At 42.7% G+C, this 25,861-nt stretch overlaps 1 protein-coding gene across 6 annotated transcripts in view; it reads left to right on the top strand.

Annotated features, from left to right (window-relative positions):
• FBLN2 (fibulin 2) overlaps positions 1-25,861 on the top strand; it is a 194,135-nt gene that overhangs the window by 145,804 nt on the left and 22,470 nt on the right. For all 6 annotated transcript variants that reach the window (XM_073352179.2, XM_073352178.2, XM_073352181.2 and 3 more), the window contains 4 exons: positions 8,437-8,643; positions 13,375-13,503; positions 13,921-14,022; positions 24,688-24,822. In XM_073352179.2, the coding sequence (XP_073208280.1) occupies positions 8,437-8,643; positions 13,375-13,503; positions 13,921-14,022; positions 24,688-24,822 (573 nt within the window). The remainder of the gene's footprint in view (positions 1-8,436; positions 8,644-13,374; positions 13,504-13,920; positions 14,023-24,687; positions 24,823-25,861) is intronic.

Here is a 25,861-nt window from a genome sequence, read left to right as displayed (position 1 = left end):
TACCAAATGGTGTTGAAGAGGCTGGGGGTTCCTGTCTGTCCGGCTCAGTAAACGTAATGGTAGCAGCAGGGCAATCTGTTTCCTGCCTTTTTGCTATAGGCAGATGGGCAGCTCTGAGCCCTCGAAAGATCCTTTTAAAATTGGCGGGTAGCAGCCATACCAAAATACCAAAGGAGATTGGTGGAGCTGCCTCTCAGTGCTCCCCAGAGTCACTGGTGCTGGAATAGGCTGGCTGAAAGGCAGTGGGTCATTCCCATGGAAGACTGCAAAGGTAAAGGTGGGGGTGGGTGCCTTTTTATAGGGGTAGCAACTCATAGGCCACGTTCTGATTGGCCTTTTGGACTCTGCTACCACATGCTCCAAGCTCCGTAGTGCAGTTTGACTGCAGTAGGTCAAAGCACACTACAGGACATTTAGTGCACAGTAGCAAGGTCCACACAGTGACTTAGTGTGCAGCAGGTTTGTGCACTGTAGCTATACCCTAGAGTCTCCGTGTGGCCAAGCCCTGAGTTTGCTCCAAACAATCTGGCCACTGGTTTATGGTGCAAACAAAACCTCTTGAATAAGGTTTGCAAACTGCAGATGAACCAAAACGGACACATATTGGCCTATCCTTGTTTTGCATTAAATACCACAACACTTGTCAGTCAGGGACTCAAAAAGTTTTTTACAAACATTAATGCAGCTCCTTAGTGTCCTTGCAAGCTGTGCAAATAGTGTTATATCCATTTTGAAAACAAATATACTGACACCAAGCAGTTAAGTGAATTTACCTAAGGTCACACAGTGAGAGAGTTGTGGAACCAGGGAACAGAATGATAGAGTCAAGACTCGTCGTCCCTTTCTCTAACCACTAGATTATACTTTCTCCAGCATGAAGTACCAAACACCTGTTACACGTAACTAACAAGTAATTGTCCCTCTGGATAGCCATCTAGCATGCTGGATTCAAATCCTTGCCCATTCTCTTCTCCCAATTTGTACGTGGAATGATTCTGTTTTAAACCAGTGTAGGGACTGGTTAGTGCAGCTAGTGCTGTGTTACACACACATTTCTGACATTCGAAAGCTTTGGAACTTCAATAAGAAACAGAAATCTAGAACACACAGGCTTTTATGTGTTTTCTTTTTAAAGAGTGGAAAGCTTTTAAAGACACGATGTTTTAAAGATTTCTGGGGGAAATGACAACATTTGTGTACATTTTCACCGGGGGCAAAGGACAGGGGGTTATTTCTCCACTTGTTTTTTTCCAGAGTATTAGCATATAGTATGTAAAAAAATACACTGCGCTTCTTTTTTTTGTTTGTTTTTTAAAGGAAGGCGAAAGATGTACATGGGAATTTAAAAAGTAAGATGGTATAAAATGTGACCCTGATGTTCTCAGTGCTTTCATGTGAAAGTTTTCAAAGCTCCTGGAAATTCCGACCCAAAAAATCTCCGAAAGTCTCTCCTAAAGAACCTTGTTTGCTGAACAGCATATCAGAAGTAGAGTGAAAAAGGAACTCTGCGTACCAATGTCTTTAATAATAATTTCATATTTTGTTAAGAATGCCCAGAACAGTCACACTGATGCAACAATAGTTTGATTCTTCAGATAGGTACAGCATGTGAAAAGTTGCAGAAATCCATTACATATTTTTAAAGAATTTGGGTTTTGGCCAGATCCTCTTTTAGGATCAATGGAGCTACACTGATTTATAACAGCTGAAGATCTTGGTCCTTACCTGTGCCATGCTGTCTAATCAGATCAGCTGTTTTCCCTTGAGGTGGTAGTAAGGTATCTCTAGCTTTATCTTGCTAATAGAGATGTGCAAAATATTTGTACTAGTTTTCTAAGTTTGTGCTTTGGTTTTCTTTGCATTTCACTTGGTACTCAAACTGAGCTGTTTTTGAGGAGGAAAAGTCATTCTGGTGAACTCATCTTTTGGAGTGAAATTTGGCTGGGTATGGGTACATTTGAACAAGAAGGGGTCCCTTCCAAGTGAAGAGAGCTTCAAATCTTAAACCGCAAAGAAAATTAGTTTTTTTTATATGGCAATAGCCATCCCCTACAGCAGGACTGGGCAAAACAAATATAACAAACCTTTGTGCACAAATAAATTCCCCCAAATGAACACTTTTGAATTTTGCACACATCTAATTACCAGCCCATTTCTTTTAAAAACTGTGGCTCTTGCAAGCAATAGACGGTTGGTAGAAGGATGAAGCTTTGGTTTGTTCTGTATCTGAAGCTTTTTACCTGACACAAAGTCCCCTGTTACTTGTAAACCCCTCACCTTCACTTTGAGTTCTCACGAGTGTGTGATGTAGGGTGACCATATTTCCCTATGCTGAATACGGGACACCTGGTAAAATTACTCGTATTCAAGCAAGTTCAATGGTAATCAATCAGAACTATGTAGTACAAACGTTCAAATTAACATCAGGTTGACTGAGCCCCTGTTGAAAACAAATATTGCAGAGTTGGATTCTTTTTATTTACCTTCTTATCTTCAAAGCTTTAGGGTTCACACAGGGAGTGGTGACACACACACACACACTCCCGTTCATCTCTCTCACATGGGAAGGTGACCAACCGACCCGACCCTCCCTGCCTGGTGCTCTGAGCCCTCCATGCCTGGCTGGGCCTCCGGGACAGACCCGCCTCTCCTGGTACCTGGTGCCGGGTCTTCCTGAGGCAACACATGGAGGGAGGGGCATGCATATTCACATTCACATTCACAACCCTCCCCAGATTTCTGCCAGGGTTCATACCAGAATGTGGCCAGCAGCAGCCTTTTGGCACTGTGTGGGAGGGACAGGTCAGGAGCTGCTTCCAGCCACAGAGGGGGAGGGGAAGGGATGACCTGGCCTGTGTCTTTCTCCCCACCTACCGTGGCTTGAAGCAGCTCCCTTCCCTTCCTGCCTACAGTGTGAGAAGGCAGCTAACACCTCCTCCAGGCTGCTGCTGGCCACCGACATAACCCAGCCACCTCCTGTCCCCGCTTCACTCTGCTACAGTGCAGGCAGGAAGGGGTTAAGCCCTGAGGATGCATTGTGCACCAGGGCCCAGGGAACCTGACTGCAGGAGCTTCAGCAAGCCAGGCCAGAGAGGTGGCTCAGCAGCGGAGGGTGCCTAGGGGACGGAGCAGCTCCATGCTCCCTGGGGGGTAGGACCCGGGTAGAGAGGGGAGTGAGTGAAGAGGGAGCTAAGCCCCTGCCCAGGGGGGCTGTTGTGGAGCCACTGGGTTGGGGCACAAACAGGCTGGAAATTGCTTCTCCCCCTGCCACTCCAGACAGGGCCGGCTCCAGGCACCAGCAAAACAAGCAGGTGCCTGGGGCGGTGGCACATTTCTAGGGGCAGCATTCTGGCGCCGGCCATGCCGCCCCTAGAAATGTGCCGCCCCCCTCGAAATGTGTCCCCACCGCCCCAGATTGCCTCCGCTCCGCCTCCGCCTGCTCCCCTGAGCGCGCCGCCGCCACTCCGCTTCTCCCCCTCCCTCCCAGGCTTCCCACACGCAAAACAGCTGTTTCGCACTGCAAGCCTGGGAGGGAGGGGGGACAAGCGGAGTGACGGCGTGTTCAGGGGAGCAGGCGGAGCGGAGGTAAGCTAGGGCGGGAGGTTGCGGGGGAGGAGCCGTGGGAAGCAATGGGGGGGGGGGAAATGCAGCACGCCCGGGGGAGGAAGCAGGGCCAGGGATTTGGGGAAGGGATTGGGAAGGGGGCGGAGTTGGGGCAGAGCCAGCGTCAGGGGGGCATGAAAAAAAAAGCGGGGGCAGCCCAAAATTTTTTTGCTTTGGGCAGCAAAAATCCTAGAGCCGGCCCTGACTCCAGAGCTTAGCTGAGGGGTAGAGAGGCTTCTCTGTGCCAATGCTGTACGGGGCTTTGGCACATGCAGGTTTTGGCTCCTCCTTGCCAGCACTTGGGGCCAGAGGATTTTGGGCTTTCCTGGGGTGCTAGCCCAGCCAGAGGCAGTGTGGGAAGGAAGGAGCCTGCCGGCCAGGCTGTTGGCAAGCTGAGCATTCTGACCAGGTGCTGGTTCTCTGCACAGTGCTGGGAGTGAGACGCGCCCCGCTGGTGGGAGGGAGGGGGGGTAGTTATGGATGAGCACCAGGGCTGGGGCGTGAAGGGGCAAAGCAGTGAGAGGACAGCGAGAGGGAGAGCACATAAAAGGCCAATGGGTGGGCAGCAGAGGTGACGCATAACCGGCCACTGCCTGGCACCCACACTCGCCAGCCACCACAGAGCGCAGTCAGTGCCGGCCAGAAACGGGACAAGGGGCGAGACCCGGCTGGCTGAGAGCTGACATGCAGTGGGGACTGCACTGACAGACCAGCAGAGGGAGTGGCCGGCCCGCCACGCTGCAGCCTTGCCCCGCCACCAGGCTTGCACACCCACTCTCATTGTCGGTTACTGGACCCCCACGCTCACCAATGGTGGGTGGCTGGCTGGCGAGCAGGGATCTGGCCAGCAGCAGGACCCACCAGTACTGGTGGGGGGGAACAGAAAATATGAGACAATTTGTCCATTTTTTAAGAAAAATCGGGACACCTGCAGGAGGGCTTAAATACGGGACTGTCCCTTTAAAAATGGGACATCTGGTCACCCTAGTGTGATGCCAACTTCTGTCAACCCTTGTGTAGAGTAGAATTGACAAGACTTGGCATCTCTAGCTATGAGGGGGGAAAACTCTACTCCTTTGAGGCCTCTCTGCTGTAACTAGTCCAGTTTTAAATAGTTACATGTTGTTTGGCTTGTTACAATAAACTTCATGGGGGGGGGGTGGAAATCACTTTTACTTTAGTGTAATTCACAGTTGCCCCAGCAGAGGTCACTGTGTGGCTGAGGGGCGGGAGCAAGGAGCTTTCGCTTCCCAGCTTTGTCCCTAAGCATATGGATGTGGATTTGGCAAGGGCCTGCTATTGGCAGAGCAAAATACCCAGAGCCAGATGTTTGGAGGCATGACTATTGTCCCTGTCCAGCCCTTGCCAGGCACTGGACAGCATCTGTGCCCCAGTTCAGCACAGCACTTAAGCACATACTTAAATGTAAGTCCTGTTGATGTTAATGGGATTTAAGAATGGTGAAAGTTAAGGACCCGCTGAAGTGCTCTGCTAAATAGGGATGGTTTGTTGAATCGGGGTCCTGGAGAGCTGCATTGGGATAACAGGTTACATCTTTTCAGAGGGGGTTGATGGGGTACTAATGAGCATGCTGCCCCATCACTCCTAGACCCATTATGTCTGCACGTGTACTTGGTAGGCATAATGCTTCCACCCTCAGTCTGCTCAAGCTCTGTCTCTTCTTCCTCTCCTCTAAGGTCTTAATTTGGGCCTGACAAGTCCAACTGAAGAATTACTGTATTTTACTTTAATCCTTCCTAAATTACTCTTTTAAAATGCATAAAATAATTAACGTGGCATTCAATTTTTCTGACATTTAATTAACTTTTACATAATGGGAAGCATAGTAATGTATTTTAGTGGAACTGGCTTAAACAAATACTTGGTAAAGAAACAGACCTATTGAAAGGAAACTATTTTTCTAAGTACCAAACCAAAACTCATACAGAAATACAACAAAACCCCTTTAAATCCTTAGTAACGTTATACCCTACACCTATTAGAAAGAGAGGCACTTTCAGTCAACAAGTGGAAGTGGCCTGGTGAAAGAAAACATCTGCTAGGTAAATATTTTGTCTGTGTAATAAATTAAAATATCTTCCACAAGCAGAACGCTCATAAACAGTTCCCCTTTAAAGGGACACACCTGTTAAAATAGTAGTTTTGATGCATTAGGGTTATCTGTTCAAACTATCTGCAGGATTTCAGAAAATTCTCTTCTGCTCGTGCTTCTTAGCAGGGCCCTTTTTTAAAACTCTGGCTCTGCACATGAATAGATGCATGACCCTTTGCTCTTGCTGTTCACTCTCAGGCACTTGATCCAGCCAAAGCAGTTTGTAAGCGACAAAGAGGAAAGAATAGGAAAAAGGATAAGAGAGCGTTGATTGTTCATCTACTGTAGGTACACTAGGCATATCTGAAGCAAGCACATTTTCCCCCCTTTCTGATTGGCTTGAAGCATCCCTGCTTTAGTGAAATATGGGAATTGTCTTATTGTTAAACTTTGTGGGCTGAGGATTTTTTATGAAAAAAAAAAACTATGAATGGTGTTGCCATTAGGCATCATTCTTACATTTCTTTTATGTTGCTATGATTCAGTATGATTCAGTATAATCACTAATGCTTCTTCTTACAATATCCCACAGATGACAGCTTTTATTTAAAAACAAACAAACAAACAAAACCCCAAGAGTTTTCAAAGAGTTGGAATTAAGTGATTTTGAAACATAAGGTGCTAGGAACAAAACAAGGTGTTTGTTTCATAGTCAATAGTGTTTCTTACTACTGAAATGATATGGAACGCAACATTGAATATCTGAGCACACACAAACATGCATTAGAATCTCTAGGTTTTCTGAATTTTATTTTTGTGAAACCACAGAATAAGTTACTGAAACTTATGTGATCCAAAAGGGAACACCACTGCAGGTTTGCTAAGGCTTAGACTATGATCTCTCCAGGAGTAGCAAACGGGAGCTTTCCAGCCTTATAGAGAGAGATCTCTGGACAAATCAAGCAATATAATCAAGGCACAGGACATTTCTGGAGGATTTGATACGTGGCTGGGGGGAGGAGATGACCCTAAATGTGGCTGAAGGCCCTTGATCACAGATGCATATTAATCCCAAAGAAATACTCTGACCCATGCTCAGCATACTACTATAACATGATTTTTTAAAATTGTGTGGGTCATTTTCAGTTGGTACTATACATACAGAGCATGCCTACAGAAGTAATGCCTTGAATAGGAACTGCTCTGATTACTCTTTTCAGAGTTCAGAGTAACAGCCGTGTTAGTCTGTATTCGCAAAAAGAAAAGGAGTACTTGTGGCACCTTAGAGACTAACCAATTTATTTGAGCATAAGCTTTCGTGAGCTACAGCTCACTTCATCGGATGCTGTAGCTCACAAAAGCTTATGTTCAAATAAGTTGGTTAGTCTCTAAGGTGCCACAAGTACTCCTTTTCTTTCTGATTACTCTGATCATCTCTCAATGTTTATTTCTTCTTAAAATTATTAGTAGATATATGGATAGACGACTGTGAAGAATAGGAAATTATTGATAGTATTCTTATGAATACTGTGTGCATATTTGTGGGTTTAGAGGTTATCTTGTGGCCAGTTTAGAATTAAGTCCAGCTCTTCCCAACTACCTAGGTTTTTAATTCAATTGCCTGGGCTCAGAGGAACAATACTTGATGGGTGGCTACCGCTAATGCCCTATGGAGAAACATATAGACCAGTTTGAATCAGGTGCAGGGTCCCAAATCAGACAAAGGAAAGAAAATAATGGATAAAAAGCCAGTGAACTAATGGGAGAGACACTGACTGGGGAAATCAGACTGAGAGGTAGAAGCTTCCTGGACAGTCTGCCTCACCTACCTAGAACTGGCAAGGAAAGGCCAATGCAGGATAATGCATTTAGGCTTTTGTCATTTTAACCCTGGTTACTGTACTTGTTATGTTCCTATGGATAAATAAATCGTATGTGTTTTGAAAAAGCTGTCATAAGTCACTATGTTCATCAGCTGATCGCAGCTCCTGGAGAGAAATGTATAGCAAAGCAAAATGTGGGCCTGCTGGGATAACAGGTCGGTGAAACTGGGTACTGTAACCTGGTGATACAGTCGAAAAGTGGCATATGCCACAGAGTGCCAGCCTAAGAGAAGTACAGCTAAGGGCCTGGGGCTTAGAAAGAGTGCCCACAAGAGAGACGGAGAGTGGGGTCAAGGTATAGCACCTGCCCTAGAAGCGTATCAGTAACTTTATCCAAGATGAAATTATAATGGGTAGGGATAGTCAGCATGGAGCACTGGACTGAGACTCAAGAGACCTGGATTCTATTTCTGCTTTTCCCACTGACCTTCTGTTTTTGCTTGAGCAACACTGTGTTTCTCTGAGCTTCTGATTCCCTTCCCATCTTTTGTCTGGCTTGTCTCTTTAGATTGTAAGCTTTTAGGACAGGGGCTGGCTCTTACTGTACTTCTGTGTACTGTACCTAGGACAGTCAGTCCCCAGTCTCAGTTGGAGCCTCTAGGCACTACTGCCATACAAATAATAATATAGTGGACCTTACAAACAGAGTGAAGGTGCATGAAGGACCGTCCTTTAGTCGGTGGCCACTTTAAAGAACTGCATCCTCAAAGCTTACACAACAATTATGATTGCCATTTAGTTAAAGAACCACCTATTTAGGGCAAATATTTTTTTTTATCCCTTGAATCGCTGCTTAAGGTGCGTTTCACTGTGTCTGCTGGTGTTTTTTTCCTCATGACAGTACATGCCGTATTCTCTAGGTTCTTGTCTCGCTTAATGATGCTATAATGCTGGTAGTTTCAGAAATTGAGGATCACAATGAAGCCTTGTCCATCAGTAACGAAGCTGAACTGTCTAACAACTTACCTGGAGATGACCTGGATGAGTGCCTTGTCTATCCTGGAGAGCTCTGTCAGCACCTGTGCATCAATACAGTGGGATCTTACAAGTGTTCATGTTTCCCAAGATTTACTCTGCAAGATGATGGGCTCAGCTGTAATCCAGGTGAGAAACATGGACAGGAAACAAATTAAGAAAAGTCATCCCATACATGACTAGTAGTGTCCCCACCTTGCCATCTTTACTGACCTGTCCAGTTTTAATCTGACTTTTTATTTAATCTCGTACTATCTGAAACAGAGAGTGTGAATTAAATGTTGGAGAGAGAGAGGGAGAGAGAGAGAGAGGTTTTACGAAGAAAATAGGAAATCATAGCAACTAGATCAGCAGGATTATTCCCTCAGCTATGTTGTCTAGTCTTTATCATTTTTTTTTTAAATGACCCAAGCAATGGAGGTTCCACCATTTTTCTTGAGTCTGATAGTTCTCAGTCAGGGATCTTTTCCTGATATGGGTTGAGAAGCTTTTCAAAGTTATCTATGGGGTTTAGACATGTATCTTCCACTAAGAATTGAAGGATCCATTAAGAATGGAAGATACTTTCTTGTACTGGATTTCCACTCTGAACAATTGTTTGGAGGTTCCAAGGGAGGAGTTGTTGGGAGTAAAACGCTACTTATATTGCATTGGGGAAACTAATAATCTGAACCAAACCTGATCGTTCTAAAAAGGTCCAGCCCGATGTTCAAATTGAGGATGTGACTAATTTCATTTCCAAACTCACGTGTCCTTTAGTAGTTATATTTCAAATGATCTTTTTATCATGAATATGATTTTGTAAATTTAGCATTATGACTTCACATCAGAATACAGGAGCAGAAAAGGTTGGAATGTGAGCAAGAAGAGGAACCTCTTAAAATATGTTCCTGCAACTTTTGAAATTTGCATACATTACAGAAAAAATGTGACAAATGTAAACGTAAATGCAGTTGGGATGACATTTTCAATAGATCCTAAAGGAGGAAGGCACCTTTAGGGTCCTTTGAAAAAAGTAAAGGATTTGTAATTTTGCATTTGCAGTGTGTCATGTGTCACATGAGGTATTTTGTATGTCATGGCTAGTTTTCCAAATGAAAATAATATTTATTCAGGTCAAACACATGGTAGTGCTTCCTGAACTTGAATTTTTTTTGCAATCATTGACTTCTGTCCAGTGATATAAAATATAATGTTCCTGAATACAGTGGAAGGCTTGCAAAGAAAGCCTATTGTGTTGTAATTGTTTGGATGTATAAAGTTCTCCAATGGCAAGATTTCAAGTCAGCTAATCTGAAAAGTTAAAACTTTAGGTTAATTACATGTGCTTTTAATTTAGACATTCTTTGCTTATTTAATGAGCAAAAGAAATGCTGCCATCCAATTTTTGCCAAACCTTAGACTCCAAGTACTGTCAGCTAAATCCAAATAATAAGTTCTTATTATATCATTCTTCTCACCATGATTTTGAGAAAGTTACATCAGTGAGGTATTTTTTGACTATGCTTTTGCTACAGTTGTCAGTTGTCTGCTCTTTTTATATTAAATTCTGTGTAAGGAACCTGATACAGAGGTGGTGTACTTCAGCCTTGCAAAATTTAGTTCACCCTCTCACTTACATCAAATTTATTTATTTGTTTGTTTGTTTGATCCTGCCACCAACATCATCAGAAGCCTGGTTGTGGAGTAGTAGATTTTGTGTCTGGTAGCAAATTTTCATGGCAGTTTTGCAAGACGGCTGTACGTAAAGCCACATCAGATAAGTGCTGCTGTGTGCAGAATTAGTGCTGGGTTCTACTTTTGGGTTTAATTTTTATTCTTTTTTTAAAACATCTGTAACATGTAACATCTGGGTCTGTAAACTTAGATTAGAAAACTTTTGGGAATGAACTTTCCAGAAATGGTGCGTACACTTCATGAGGGCGTTTATGCTGAAGCTGACCACCTGTGACTATGTGGTCAGTTGTCCCGGTAGCTGAAATGATCAAGAGTTTCTCTGCCACTGAAGTGTGAAAATGACCCATGAAACCTTGTGAAAGGGCCATTCTGGTCATCCAGATAGACCATTTCAAGGACCGAGCTAGAGATTGATCCAGGTGGTGCTCGATCTGCAAGGAGGCTGTCTCCCTTTGAGATTTGATTTGATGATGGGTTCTTATAAGATTTTTGGTGATCACTACTTCTGGTCAGTCTGCCAGTAGAGAGAACATCTCATTGGTGCTTTCAATCCTGGCTGAAGACCATCGGTATATTAGGAAATATGAGAGGTGCTGAGCACCCTCTATTTTGAGTGAAGTTCTTCAGATCACAACTTAGTGAATATAAATGAGACTCAATGGTGAAAATAGTTGAATGAACCTTTGCTAATGTACTCTAAATAGGTTTGTTTGGAGCTTTCAATGAAAGTTGGTGGATGGTTCTTTATATTATACAGTAAATAGTTTGCCCATATCTATTCAAGAACAGTAACTCATTTAATATGCAAACCACTTCCTTGCCAAAACTTTTTTTCTGGCACTTCTGTTTTAAAGTGGACTCTTCTTTTTTAAAATACATGTGATCAAAGTCACTGTCTATTTAACTTTTAGTTTTCATCATAACAAATAAAAATGCCCTATGAGAAGTGGGAGGTGGTATATTGGTATACCGTTTTCCAGACATCATTATTTCCTCATCAGAAACTTCCTAGATGATTAGAAGGAAGGCTTGAAATAAATTAAGATATGTAAAATCTACAAAGCACTGTAATCATTCAGGTTTACATTTTCAAAAGTGCCAATGTGATGTAGGAGCCCAAATCCCATTTTCAAAAGTGACTTAGGCAAATAGGACCAGATTCATGAAGGTATTTAGGTGCCTAAAGATATAGACGGTTGTCCAGGCACTTTTGAAAACTCCACTAGGCACCAACCTGCATTTTTAGGTTCCTAAATACCTTTGAAAATCTGACCCTTAAGGTCCTAATTCTCATTGAATGGCAATGGAACTTAGGCTCCTAAGGTCTTAAATCACTTCTGAAAATGAGACTAAAGTTCCTAAGTCACTTAGGTGCTTTTGAAAATTTTACCCTCAGTCCAGGATGAAGTAATCTTCAAATTCCTAAGGGAAGGCCGGGTCTGCATTCGGCATGCAGTAACAATAGTTCCATATGCTGGTCCATGCAGAAAGAGCCCAAGCTGTGGGACACAGAGATGGTGGAGCTGGAACAGGGCTTCTGCACCAATATTCCATTCACACTGCTGCACTATAAGCAAGATTACATAGCTCATCTCCACGTTTTGCATGAGTTTAGGGAGAATGCTTCGTTGCCCTTCCAGGTTGCAATGCACCACCAGTTGGCTATCTAGTAGCCATGGCATCTTCCCATTTTCTCTTTCTGGCCATAGGACCTGGTGAATATCTCTTCATGAGCACTACATATGTCTTGTTTTCATGCTGGGCAAGGGAGAGGTGTAGTACATGAGGAGAGGGCCTTTGATTACACCCGGCCATGGAGCAAGAAGAGACATGCATGTAGTTGGATGTCTGGCTAATCTCCCTTCTTTCCTGCTGTAGCTCTCAGTGCTCCTACTGGACTTCTTATTCCTCCTGTTTAATATTTCCCCCTGACGAGGTGTGTAACAAACCCATCGTGTTTTATATGTCTGTCTCCTCTGTCCCCCAATGCACTCTCAGGTATGGATAACCCCACTTAACTTTCTGCAGAACCCTGATTATTTTTTCTTTTAATTTACATTTTCCTGTTAATATTTTGAAAAAAGAAAATCTCTGTTTTTACAGAGAATTAATCAGTAATGTCTTAATTCATACAAAATGTGCCTTTTATTTTTGTTAGCTGGGTTGGCTTACCCTCATGGCAGGAAATCTAGCTGGATCAAACACATCTGTATCTCTTGCCTTATTTTCTGACACTGGGAAATCTAACTGGGACATACCACATGAAGTTTTACTGCCCTTGCCTCATGCCTCTGCGCCTCTCATACCTGTTATTTTCATGGAAAATCTCCATGCAGTAATCCTGGTCAGTCATCTCTCATTGTCATACACCCTGTGGGTCATATTGTGTGCTCAGATGTGTGTGTACCACTTCTGCTGAAGCCAGCAGGAGTTGTACATCCCAGGGCAGAACTGGGCCTTGTTCAGCTTAGACACAAAAAGATGACACACACAAGCTGGATTGCTACTGTTGATATAACAGAGCAGAGCACTAGTTTAGACCTGCTTTCATACCTTTAAAGGTTTTTTTTTAGACACTTAAGGGAAATGATAGATGTTAGTCACGAAAAGTCCTACTTGTCTGTTTGGATGTTATTCTCTTTCATACTGTGCCTACAACAGTGGACGTATTATTTTCAATTACATTTTAGTAGAATATACAGCATATGTTTGAAGACCACATATATTTTTATATATTGACCATGCAATTCATCCAAGGAATTAAGACAAGGAGATTGGCTTCATGGCAGGGCAACAGTCTAAGGCTTAAATCATAAACTGTTATGTGATGAATTAGATTTTGATACCTACAAGAAAAATTTAACTTGGTGGAGGAATTGTACAGCAGGCTACCCTGCCTGCTAATTCTGGAGCATATCCATTTATGCATACAACCCTCTGCATGTGCTTATGCTATTTGGACAATTGCCTGGACACAATATGTTTTAAGATCACAAATATCAACTCAGCGCCTTCATCAGTTTTGCAGGAGAAGTTATGGAGTCATCTGAAAATCTATTTGTATAGATTACAGAAAGTAGCATAACTGAATGACAGGTCTGACTTGGAATCTTTGCTTCTGGCACTTGAGGGATGTGATGCAATATTCATCTCTACATTCTTTGTTTTTGTACATGTTCACAGATATTGATGATGGACAAAACATTGATGATGGACAAAACATAGGAGTGGAAGCAACCATTGCTCCAGAAGCCTCTAATATTCAGCCTACCACTATTAAGACTTTACAAGTAGAGCAAAATAAGTGTAAAGGTATGTATGACAGACAAGCTGGAGACAGATGGTTTAGGAATGTTTACAAGGCTGGAATGAAATTCCAAAGCTCCCTTGGCTGATTTCATTTCCGTGCACATACATACATAAGTTACCTCTTGTATTAGCCTGAGGAGTTTAGAGGATTGTCAGGAGGAATGTGCTGAGGTAATCTGAGGTTAGACTCTAATTTCAAGGTTATTACACACTTGCTATTTAGGTTATTTTAAACAGAAGAGCGGTGCAGGATAACTTAAGTAACACACGTAGGAATATTCGAGTATAATAGAAGGATGGTAAGTACCAAGAGATTGTTCGTTTACACATTTTATACCTGGGATTATACCTGGGTGAACAAAGCTCTTTAGAGGACTTCTGTGTTGAATTTTAAAATGTTTGAAACTTTGCTTTGTCTAGATAATGGCCCCTGCAAGCACATCTGTAATATTGTGGAAGGAAATGCTGTGTGCTCTTGTTTAAGTGGATATGCTCTCATGGCTGATGGCGTTTCCTGTGAAGGTGAGTAGGTGTTTCCACTGAGATAATAGACTAAAGACACATTATATGGTTCCCATTAATCTTGGGAGCCTCATGGACATTTCTCTAAGGGCCTATTATTTTTGATATTGCTAACTGCAGGTGATAGTAGAGACTTAACTTTACTGTACTTAAAACTAGATAGCACTAGGGATGCTAAAAGTGTTTGAGCACCTCAGACATATCACTTACAACATCCATCTGGTCATTTGAAGAATTGCCTGGTTAGCCATTTCCACTGTGGTGATTAAAGATGCATTCCCTGACTGTGTGCATGGCAAAGTAGTTAAGACTGGTCAGACCATACCTCTTGTTAAAACATAAGACCTTATTACTATCCCTTTTTCACTAAATGTAAAATGTAAAATTCACCTTTTGCTTTACCTAAGTCTTGTATTGGAGTTGTTCAGGTTGGAGGAATGGGGCCTGTACACGCCTTGCATGACATTGGAGGGGAGCCTCCAATCAAAAGCAGTTGGGGTCTGGGCCATGGGATCTACAACAGCACAAATCCAGTGGCCCTGACATTCTGCAGTGAAGTTGTGAAGTGGCAGAGGCTACCGTTCCAGCCTATGAGCTAGCATGGAAACCAAGAGAGGCTCTGCTGCAAATCTGTGTTCTCTCTACAGGTGGAGGAGTGAACTCCATCCTTCAAGCCAAGTTTGTATAGAAGGGTTATATTCACTGTGGGAAGTTATATAATAGAAGAGGCATTTGTAAATGACTGAAATGGGTTTTAGAGAGACAAGATGGGCGAGGTAATATCTTTCATTGGACCAGCCTCTGTTGGTGAGAGAGACAAACGTTTGCAGTAGAGTGGCCCATTAATACCTCTGCAGTCATAGGAGAAAAAGAGGGGGATAATGCGTTACAGGTTGTTGTAATAAGCCATAAATCCAGTGTCTATGTCCAGTCCATGATTTTTAGACTTTGTCTACAGTAGCCCTTTGGTCAATAAAACTTTTGTTGGTCATGGGTATGAAAAAACACACCCTTGACCGACATAAGCTTCACCAGGGGTCTGTCCGGGGTCCTCTTTTGCAAGTGTTGCACAGGTTTCTTTTGAGGGTGACGACTGATAGGTCAGAATATAGTGAGCGCTTTGTGAAAAGTGTTCATCCATAGGTGATAGGGTGTTTTTGTCTTTTATCATTTTCCTGTATGAGTTCAATACTGTGTTATTGGGGCATTTAGTGCACTGGATGAGGGGTGTGCAGATGGGGTTTTATTTCTGGATTGAAACAGGTTCTCTCAGGGTATCTGGGTGGCCCATTCCATGATGCCATCTACTTCTCTGGTGAAGTGTCCTTATTTGGTGAAGGTGGTTTTAAGTGTGTTAAGGTGTATACTCATAGTTCTCACCTACCACCCCACACTGGAACCCATAGTGGGTATCAACAAACAACTACAACAATCTGTAACCCACTACTGCCCTCTTTTTGTCCTCTCACTGCAGAGGTGTTAATGGGTCATTCTACCTTGATTGGTCCCTTACAGTATGTAATAACTACTTATGCTAAACAACCTGTTCCACCTTGAGTTTTGCTGTGATGCCAGGAGTTCCTTTCCCAGACCTGAAGAAGAGCTCTGTGTGGCTCAAAAGCTTGTCTCTCTCACCAACAGAGGTTGGTGCAATAAAAGATATTACCTCACCCACCTTGTCTCGCTGATATCCTGGGACCAATATGGCTACAACTACAATGCATATGTGAAATGGGTTTTGTCATGGTTGGTGCTGGGCAAATAGTGTGTTTGTGGGGGTGGAAGAGACAGGCAATCTGTGAATATTCACCTGAATCTTTAAATAAATTTTCACTGGCCTTTTTGTGTTTGCTGTACTGGAACACTTGAATGATCTAAGTTTCACTGGCATAAATGGCCCAGATCTTCAGCTGATATAAATCAGCACAGCTCCCTGGGCTTTAACACCATCTGAATGTGTGTCCTAGGTATTTATAAACAGTGAGTTTCAAAAGTCACATCATGATTATTCACAGAATCTGAATTTTAAATTTACACATCTGAATATTCACATAGAAAGTGCTTGCACAGTCCTCCAGTCATGGAACCGACACAATGTCCTGTGTCATACCTTGTCCTTATCAATCAATAATAAATATCTGATCAATCATAACTAACCAACTAAGGTTGGATAGCATCTCCTGAACTCTCACAGAGAAATGTTCCCAATCAATCCAGAGGGTTAATATTTTTTAAAACATAGATTCTCGAATGCTATTGAATATCAGTTGAATCAGCCTAATTCAAGGAAACCCTAGAAATTCCATGAACAAAAACAAGAGGTTAAAATCCTGGGATAAATTATTCCCTATGAATCCTTACTTAAATCTTGTCATGATGGAGATCAGCTTGTTTCAACAATATCAGTGTTGAGATGATTGTCTCTAGGCAACCACGGTAACATTTGGAATGTTAATTGTATCCTTTGAACTGAACATAATGCTCTGCTTAAATTGTAATATGATACTAACATGGTAGCTCCAACACACTGTATTTAAATAGGTCCAATGTGAAAGAAATATTGTATCATTTCAGGAACAAAGCTAATAGAATTCTATTTTTCCCTTTTGGTTGCAACATGTTGATATAGACCTGGATGAGTGCCTTACAGGTGCTCACAATTGTTCCACAAGCCAGTTATGTATGAACACATTGGGATCATTCTACTGTGTCAACCACAGGGTGATCTGTGCAGAGGGCTTTACACTCAACATGCATAGAAAATATGTTGGTAAAATGATAAGTGTAAGCCATTCACTGAAGCATCATAATTCTTCATGCTGCGCAATGCATTTAAACCATTTGTGCTAAAAGGCTCTCTGGCCATCTTTGCATATGACATTTCAATGTGAGTTAGTAAAAACACATGTGCATCACTCACTCCATGATTTTTACCATTGTGTGTTCTTCTGCTATTTGGCTTTTCCCCTAGCAATACGTTCTCAGGATGCATATTATTCAGCTGGAAAGCCATAAAAGTTCATGCAGTTATGAAAAGCAGAAATTCAGTTGACAGTTAAATTGGACTAATGTAGCATAGAATGGTCTTGACCTTTCTGGACAGGGTGAATTCTGCTGCTTTAGGTTTGGGGCTTTGGCACAGGAGCTTGATAAATGTATCTGATGAAAGGTGCGCAAATTCAGGTAACAAAGCTTCTGTAGAAAATGCATTCCGAAACAATGGAATTTTTGATTCTTGGATTAACCCACAGGTCTCCCACTGATATTATAAGAATAAAGGTCAGGTACGTCAACATCTTGTTACAACATCCCTGGTTTATAACCTTCAGTGGGACAATAATAATTTTTTACCACTATTCTGTCATTTAATAGTGTCTTTAAACGTCATTGCTTACGAAAGGCTAGGCCTACATTTTAAAAAATTACTTGATTTTCACATACCAAACTAGAGACATCTCAGAGGCCTAATTTTCAGAAATGTTTTGCACTCACCCTCTGCAAATTAGACCCTCTTAAGGTGTCTAGAGTTAGGCATCCAAAAATTGAAGCCCTGGAAATCACTAATGACACTTGAAAATCACTACCACCTGTGACGATAATATCACTTGTAGACATGTCATTATTTTGCTTCTCCCTTCCCTTCCTTGACTGTCCTATAATTTTGTTTATAGCATCATGTACTGAATCATGTTCAACCCTGCAGCATCACAGCTTTGCTCTTTTCCTTTCCTCTAGTGCTCTGTGATCTCATTTTATTACTGAGCATCATGCGGCATGAAGCAGGAGGGAGCAGGCAGGAAAATGTCCCAATAATAACCATGTCAAAGTTCATAAACAGGAATGCAAACAAATCTACTTCCATTCTGGCTTTTCAAATGTTCCAATATGGATTTTTTTCTAGCTTATTTTTTTTTAAATACTGATTTTTTATTTATCTAAATATAATAGTTTAGATTAAACAATTAAATGATTAGCACAAGATCACTGGGAGGGAAGGATATTTTAGGGTTAAAACACAGAACTGGGATGCAGATGTTATTCTGTGCTTCACCATGTTCTTCCTGTGTGCCCAGGGCCACTTTTTTCAGAGTTTTTTCTTGCTTTTGGTGTATATAAAAAGATCATCTACACTTTCCACAGTATGCATCCGATGAAGTGAGCTGTAGCTCATGAAAGCTTATGCTCAAATAAATTGGTTAGTCTCTAAGGTGCCACAAGTACTCCTTTTCTTTTTGCGAATACAGACTAACACGGCTGTTACTCTGAAACCTTTTTTCAGATTGCTGAGCACTCAGCAGCTCCCAGAGCCTTAATGGAGGCTGCAGAGTACACAACACTTCTGAAAATCAGGTATGTTATTTAAGGAGCCTAAAAGAAATTTTGGAGCCTCATTTTAGGTTCCTACACATGAAATCTTGGTTATGTCACTTTGCTTCAATAGCCTCATCTGTAAAGTAATGGACAACAGTATTTTCCTACCTCACACAGGAGTGGTTCGAAGCTAAATTAATGAATGTTTTCCATTGACTTATATAACCCTTTGCAAGGGTATCCCAGGTACTATAATCATTTTCACTTTTCAATATCCTATGACTTCCCCCCCAGCTGACATAAGTAAAAGATACAATAGCAGTTTTGAAACACACTTAATGTGTTTTTTATTAAAGTGATGCACACCTGGAAGGAAAAACTCTTTTGTGAAGCAAAAAAACTTCCCTTGTTCCCTGGCTAAATAATGAAGTCATGTATTTCTCTGCTACAGTTCAGATAGCTACAAGTACCTTGGTTAAAGAGGCAAGGAAGTTTTGAGACTAGTGTAACTTGGAATAGTTAAAAAGAAAAGGAGTACTTGTGGCACCTTAGAGACTAAGGTGCCACAAGTACTCCTTTTCTTTTTGCGGATACAGACTAATACGGCTGCTACTCTGAAACTTGGAATAGGTACACACTGAATATCTGCTTCCTGTACTTGCACGTGTCTTTACTATACATGCTTGGAGAACATTTGCCATATTTAACATTTTTCTAACTTTTCTAGTCAAACAGAAAAGCCACAAATATATTGTGGTTTCTAATTTGTTGAGCTGCCATTTCAGCCTCTCACTACAGCCATGTTTCCCTAAAGAATCCTTTGCAAGCTAACTGCTTTTGTGCTCCATCTTGAACAATTTGGGACCAATAAACTGTGTATTTAATACTGTGTCTGCGAATTGTTTTAATTTTTTTAATATCAATATGTATGTATATCAGGGAGGGGAGGGACTATCTGTACACTACAATAGAACAGCCAATGTATTTTCTCTTGAATTTCCTTGAGTCAAATTGTAGCAGATTAAAATTCCAGGTGCATTCAAGAGCAGATTTCCAGAATTCCTGAAAGTCAGTCAGGCACACAGAAGAGCCAACAGCTGTTTAAATGGCATGCAAACAACTCCTCTGCTAAGCTTGTTTGAATGCATATTATAATTTCTTTGCTCTTGAAAGCTCCATGTTTACCAAAGATAAGAATCAGGTGGTGAGGTGTGTTTTTAATGGGGTTGTTTCTATTGGCAGTTTAAAGTCTGATTCATCTCTCTCTCTCTCACACACACCCAAACACACATACCCATTGGCTCCTTTCCATGTGATTCACTCCTATTTACATGTGCAGAGCACAGTATGCCATTATCTTTGCTATTTCCCATCCAAACTTTTTCCCCCTCTCTGAGTACACAGTAAGTGGTCACTTTATTTATGCACCACAGGGACTGCACACAACCAGAACTACGAAGAGGTGGGATGGGTAGTTGCAAAAGGAACAACCATTCTAAATAAAACAGATGTGTTCTATAAAACAAATTTGAGCTGATGTAATTTAAAGAGAGAACAGAATTCTTGAGCAACTATAGAACACTAAAAAACCTGCACTGACCATTTACAAGATTGTGTAAAAATGCTAATTTACTGTACAATTATATAAAACAAAGCAAAAAAACAACCCCAACTAAACTGAACAAACAAACCCAAGAAAATCAGCGATCAGGTCTTTGCCAATATCCCTTTGCAGCTAAGGCAGCTTCTGAGACACAGGAAACTAACACTGATGTCATGTGAAGTTTCCTATTTTAAACAGTAGTTCCAGGGGGAAAAATAAGTGTTGTCCTATGATCACACACACAACTTAGCATACAGCTTCAATCTACTCATCGAGGGTGTTTTGACTGATGACAAGAATACTGAATTGTTACTGGTAGCAATGCAAACCACTTTTCTGTTCCTAGCCCACAAACACATTTCAGCAATGCTTTGGATCTCTGAAAGAACAAATAAATAACTCTATCATTCTAATCCGTGATATCTTTCCAAAGTATTTTTCTTGCTTTCTTTGCAACTCTCTCTTTCTCCCTTACTCTTGTGGCTGTGAGGTTTTTTCCTTCCTCCTGTTTTTCTGACAGCTTCTGACTGAAGCTGAGACAATATTTGGTCCAACAGCAGGAATTAATTTTATCTGATTAGTGAAAACCTGGCTCAGATTTTCCAGTGCTAGGTCAAGCACCTTACAGATGTGATGAGTGGTTCTCAGAGTACTGAGGAGAGCAGGGTTATCAACCACCCCTAATTTTATAGATAATCCGTAAAGGAAGAGAGATTGGCCTGGTCTAAAAAATATATTGGGCAAGATCCTTGTGACCACTCCATCTGCTTTGCATCATTCTGGTAGCAGCAACCAGTGTTAAAGCTGGCTTAATGGTCCCCTGGAGGATTCCCCCAGGGTAAGTGAATCTTTGGGTGGTACAGAACCACCATAGCAGCTCTCTTGCTAGCCCTGCAGACTAGCTAGACTTGCTAGCTAGTCTGCAGGAATACCATGGGTATGTCTGCAGGAATAGCAGGGTAGGTGCATGGTCAGGGCATACCTATGCCAACAATCCCAAAATGCCAGAATGGCCATGGGAATTCTGGGGAGTTCTGAGGCTTCTCTAGTTAGTGCTAGCATTCTGGACCTGTGCAAATTGGTCTCGGGATCCAGAAGCAACAAACATACTAACCATCACTACCCCTTCCCCCCTCTGCATTTGCATGGAGCGTAGCTGAGCCATTTTTCTGTAACTCCTGTTCGTATGTGGGGCCTGATCCCTCTCCGTTCCCACGCAAGGGAGATGAACAGATAGGACCGTGTTTGTTGAGCAGGCTGGAGGATGACAATTCTCGTTTTGGGCCCTTATCATGGTTTTGAATTTTTTTTATTCTACATCAAAACAAAACCCAACTTTTTAAACATCTTTGCAAAAACAGAATTTTCTGAATGTTGTGGGTACTCTAGAACCTGGTGGTTAGGACTCTGCCTTGGCATGGGGGAAATCCAGTTCAAGACCCTGTTTCGCCAGCTTCAGAGCAGAGTGTTTCATGCCAGATCATGCTGATTCAGGCAGAGCGGGGATTTGACCTTGGGTTTCCTACATCCCAGGCTAGGGCCCGAACCACCAGACTACAGAGCAGGGGTGGGCAAACTTTTTGGCCCTAGGGCCACATTGGGTACAGAAATTGTATGGAGGGCTAGGTAGGGAAGGCTGGGAGATGTTATGCCTCCCCAAACAGTGAGGCGTAGCCTGGCCCCCTATCCAGCCCCCCCCCCGAACCCCTATCCCCATCCAACCTGCCCCCCCTGCTGCCCACCCCTGACTGCCCCCCGGGACTTCTGCATCCTATCCAAACACCCCTGCTCTCTGCCCCCTGACCATCCCCCTGGGATACCCATCCCCTATCCAATCCCTCCTGCTCTCCAGCTCCTGACCACCCCCAGGACTCCCACCCCATCGAATCTCCCCTGCTCCCCACCCCCTGACTGCCCCCCTGGGGCCCCCCACCCCCTATCCAATCCTCCCTGCTCTTCCTGCCCCATGTAACCGGGGGGGGGCCTGGGGAGGGGGGTAAGAGGGCTCAGTCCTGTGTGTATCCCCTGCTCATTTGGCGGCTCTCCCTGGCAGTTGGGCAGGGCTCACTCCCTATCTGGGCTTGGCTGCTAGGGACGGGGGCCAAGCATGCTGTGGGGGCCCTGACTTGCTTTTCCCCTGTCCCCAGCAGCAGGGCCCAGGCCCCATGACCGCTGCCCTGCAAACACCCCCCGGAGCTCCTCCTGACCCCGACCCCGACCCCCTGACTGCGCCTCCTTGGAGCACCAGGTCTGGCAGCGCTATAGCCGTGCCATCTGGCCGGAGCTGCAGCCATGCTGCCCAGGTGCTGGGGGAACTGTGACTGTGAGGGAGGCAGGGTGGGAGAGGAGCAGAAGGGGAGCGGCCAGGGGCTAGCCTCTGCCATGCTCACTCCACTGCCGGGGAGTTGGGCTGGCTCCTCCACAAGCCTGTCCTGACCCCGCTCCCTGGCTGGAGCTCGGGGGCCAGAGGGAAGGGTCCTGCGGGCTGGACTTGATGTGCCATAGTTTGCCCCCCTCTGCTGTAGAGCATAAGTAGCTCTCTTAAAACAAACAAAACAACTTTTGATGAAGACTTGATCAAAACCAAAACGTCTCTGCAAAAGGTTTTGGCTTCAGCACAATTTCATTTAATTGACAATATTCTAGCGAGCTCCACTTGTTTGTCCAGGGTCGAGGAATTTTTGAAAAAAAAAATGTAATTTGGACAAAAATGGGGGAGGGGGAAATAATATTTTAAGAACACTTTTTTGGCAGAACCCACCTAACCCTTTCCTTAGAGGAGTGACACCCGCTAACAGTGTGGAGTGTTTCAAACATTGTCCACCTGCCATGCTGTGATATTTTGTCCTTTAACAATGTGTACAGAAGTAGCTAAGTTCACATGATACACTATGATATCATCTAATGTGTTTATATGAGAACATTTTCTTTGTCTCAGAGAAACTGTAGCAAGCTAAGAGTCCAGATCCAGAGCCCATTGAATGGAAAGACTCTGACTGGATTTGGCCCTAGAAATTACATGCCATAAATGGCTATTTGTGGGAATAGTCATTTAAAATTTAAAAATCACATCAAATCCATTCAAGCAGTTTTGGTTTTTTAAATCAAGTTTTATGAAAATTTTGAAGCCTGTCAATGAAGTGCACACAGGAAATAACTGTGTAAACCATGCACACTTCATGAGCCTAATGCTGCAAACCCATTGTATGCGGGAAGTTGCATTGAGCTCAGAGAAAATTCTGCATGCATAGGGCTTGCAGGATTGTCAAAAGGGTGCCCAGTTGATGGTACTTAACTGCAGATGCATTGTTAGGGACTGATCTCCTCGCTTTGGAAAGTCAGCATGAAGCACGTGAAGAATAACAAATAAAAATATAAGAAATAAACCGAGAAAGTCCAGTGAAACTAAGGCCCTGCTCCTGCACAAACTTACACAGGTGACTAACCTAATGCACATGAACAGTTCCACTGGGGCTGTTCACAGGTGTAAAGTTACGAACAAGTGCGTGCAAGATTGGTGTCTAAAATTTTTGCCTGTGGCCCTCTTCCACTGCGACCAGAAAAATCAGCTTTATAAATTTTGTAATATCTGCTCGGGTTTTGGGGCTTTGCAAGGTGATGGTGTGACCCAGGCTGTACGTATCTGGGAACCAGGCTCTTTCACCTGAATTTTTGAGGCTTCATTAACACAGTGCTAGTTCTGATGCATGCTGAGAAAATAGCTTTGGGCAGGAAAGCGTGGTGACTGACTGTAGTTGATGTGTTCATATTCCTGTTTCGTGCAGCTTTTAATTGACTTCATAGTTTTAACTAGAACTGTGTGAAAGTTTAGCATCTCAGGGAGAGTTCTGCATGAAGATTTTCTTCCTTTGTCTTTCCATTCCATTTTGTTACTTAGGATTTTTTTTTTTCTTCATGAAATTTCCAATTTTCACTTTTAACATATTCAGAAATCAAACTGCCTGTTTTTTAGTCTGAATGGATTTCCATCAAAAAATATGTCAAAATTTATCTGTTCAGAGATTGCGTTTTCCTTTCTAAAATAGGTACCTTTTTCACTTGAAATGATCCAACGTTTAAGTGAAAGCATTAAATTTTCCTGTTTTGTACTTCCTCCTCATGAAGACTGATCACTTGAATTGAATTTTAAAAGCTTCATTTCAGCCTTTTGGATTCTCCTCTTCCCTGCCCCATATTTTCACAAGATTATTGTTTTAAAAAGTGTTCAACTTCAATAGGGGGTATCCCCTATTGAATGTAAGTCCATTAGCAATGTGAATAACCTCAAAACACAGTCCCTGCTATAGTTCATGCATGCAGCTGTGGTATATTTGGCATAAAGCAGTAGGATTGATAACCTGAGCTTTGAAAAGCCTTTAATGAGCAGGAAGTCTGAATCCTCTTTTTGTTCTGTTAGAAGCCATTAAATGCAAAGTTCATTATCTAACCTCTACTGGCTTTAGTATCTAATCAGTTCTGTCCATCCCATGTCCTTGATGAACACATCACTCACTGTGAATTCAAAAGGGAAATAAAAAAGCTACCTTTAATTCTCTTCAGCTGCTCTACAGCAACAGAAACCCTAACATAAAATGTCCTCAGTCAAAATACTGAAGCACAGTGCTACGTAAACTTGCTTTTGGAAGAAAAGTTTTAAAATGAGCCTTTGACTCTTTCCTAAAGAGAGCAGGAAGAGGCAGCTTTCTTGGTGTATGTGAGCCTCTGAATTATCTAACTGCTTCTTCTTGTAGATATTAATGAATGCGTAACAGAAGCGCACACCTGTAAGCGAGGAGAACACTGTATTAACACAGTTGGATCATTTACATGTCTCCAAGAACTCAGCTGTCAGCCAGGCTATGAACTTAAGGATGGTGAATGTGTTGGTAAGGCAAGCACTTTTCAGTCTTTCATTATGTTTGCTGCTAAACTCTTCTCATGTAAGACCAGGGCTTCATGTCCTGACCAAGGTTATCAGAATCTGGCTTGTAGATATTTATTTTTTGGCAAGCTGCTAACATCTAATTAGTTGTAATTATTTGAAGGGAAGAGAAAGCGGGGGTATGAATAATTTTTTATGGTTGCTGCTTAATATTAAATAGATGAGAGAAAAGCAGAGGTCACCACAAAAAGAATTGTTTATGCCAAAGAGGCAGGTAAAGCCAATTTCCCACAACACTTTGGGTTTTTTTTTAAACTGTTGTTCCTAAAACAGGTTCATCCCATGGTTTGTAATAGAAATATTGCTGCATTGCCCCATAGCCTGGGGTCCTTGTTTTATCCTCCCACAGGAAAACCTCGGGGAGGGAGAGGGGAAGGAAAGCACAGTAAGCGGAATGTTTCCAGGGGTGTGGGTGAGAAGGGGCAGGGTTAATTACACCCCCAAAGACATAGATGGTCAGACCACACCTTACAGATCCCCTGAGATGCATAGTGTGTCTGTGCACTAACTGCTAGTCCCTTGTAGCTCTCCAGTGGAGCCAGATTATTAGGGACTTCTCAGCTGAAGGCTGCCCCTGGCTGGCATCTCCCAAGAAGGACAGTCCCCAACACTCAGGGGGCTCCAGAAGAAACTTAATATCATAACTGAGGAGTTGATAAAACTGTGAAAGGGATTTAAAAACCTCATAGTTCAAGGCTTAAGCCAGCCTCTATCAGGGATCAGGATGAGTCTTCCATGGGGAAAGATTATCCCAATTCTGCCTACTGTGGGGTTCCAGCACTTTCCTCTGATATATCTGGTGCTGGTCATGGTCAGAGACAGGATACTGGACTAGATCGACCAGGAGCATGATCCAATATGGCAATTCCTATGTTAATGCAGCCTCTGGCTGTATTCAGTTTTTTGGAGCATTTTCCATGGGGGTGAGAATGATTCGGGTTCTTCTCATCCTTCCTGCTCCTTGTCGAACCCTATATATGGCA

The sequence above is a fragment of the Lepidochelys kempii genome, chromosome 7 (genome assembly GCF_965140285.1).
Source record: "Lepidochelys kempii isolate rLepKem1 chromosome 7, rLepKem1.hap1, whole genome shotgun sequence".
Lineage (NCBI taxonomy): Eukaryota > Metazoa > Chordata > Testudines > Cheloniidae > Lepidochelys > Lepidochelys kempii.
Note: the sequence above shows the minus strand (reverse complement) of the source record. Positions and strands in the feature narration are given on the sequence as shown.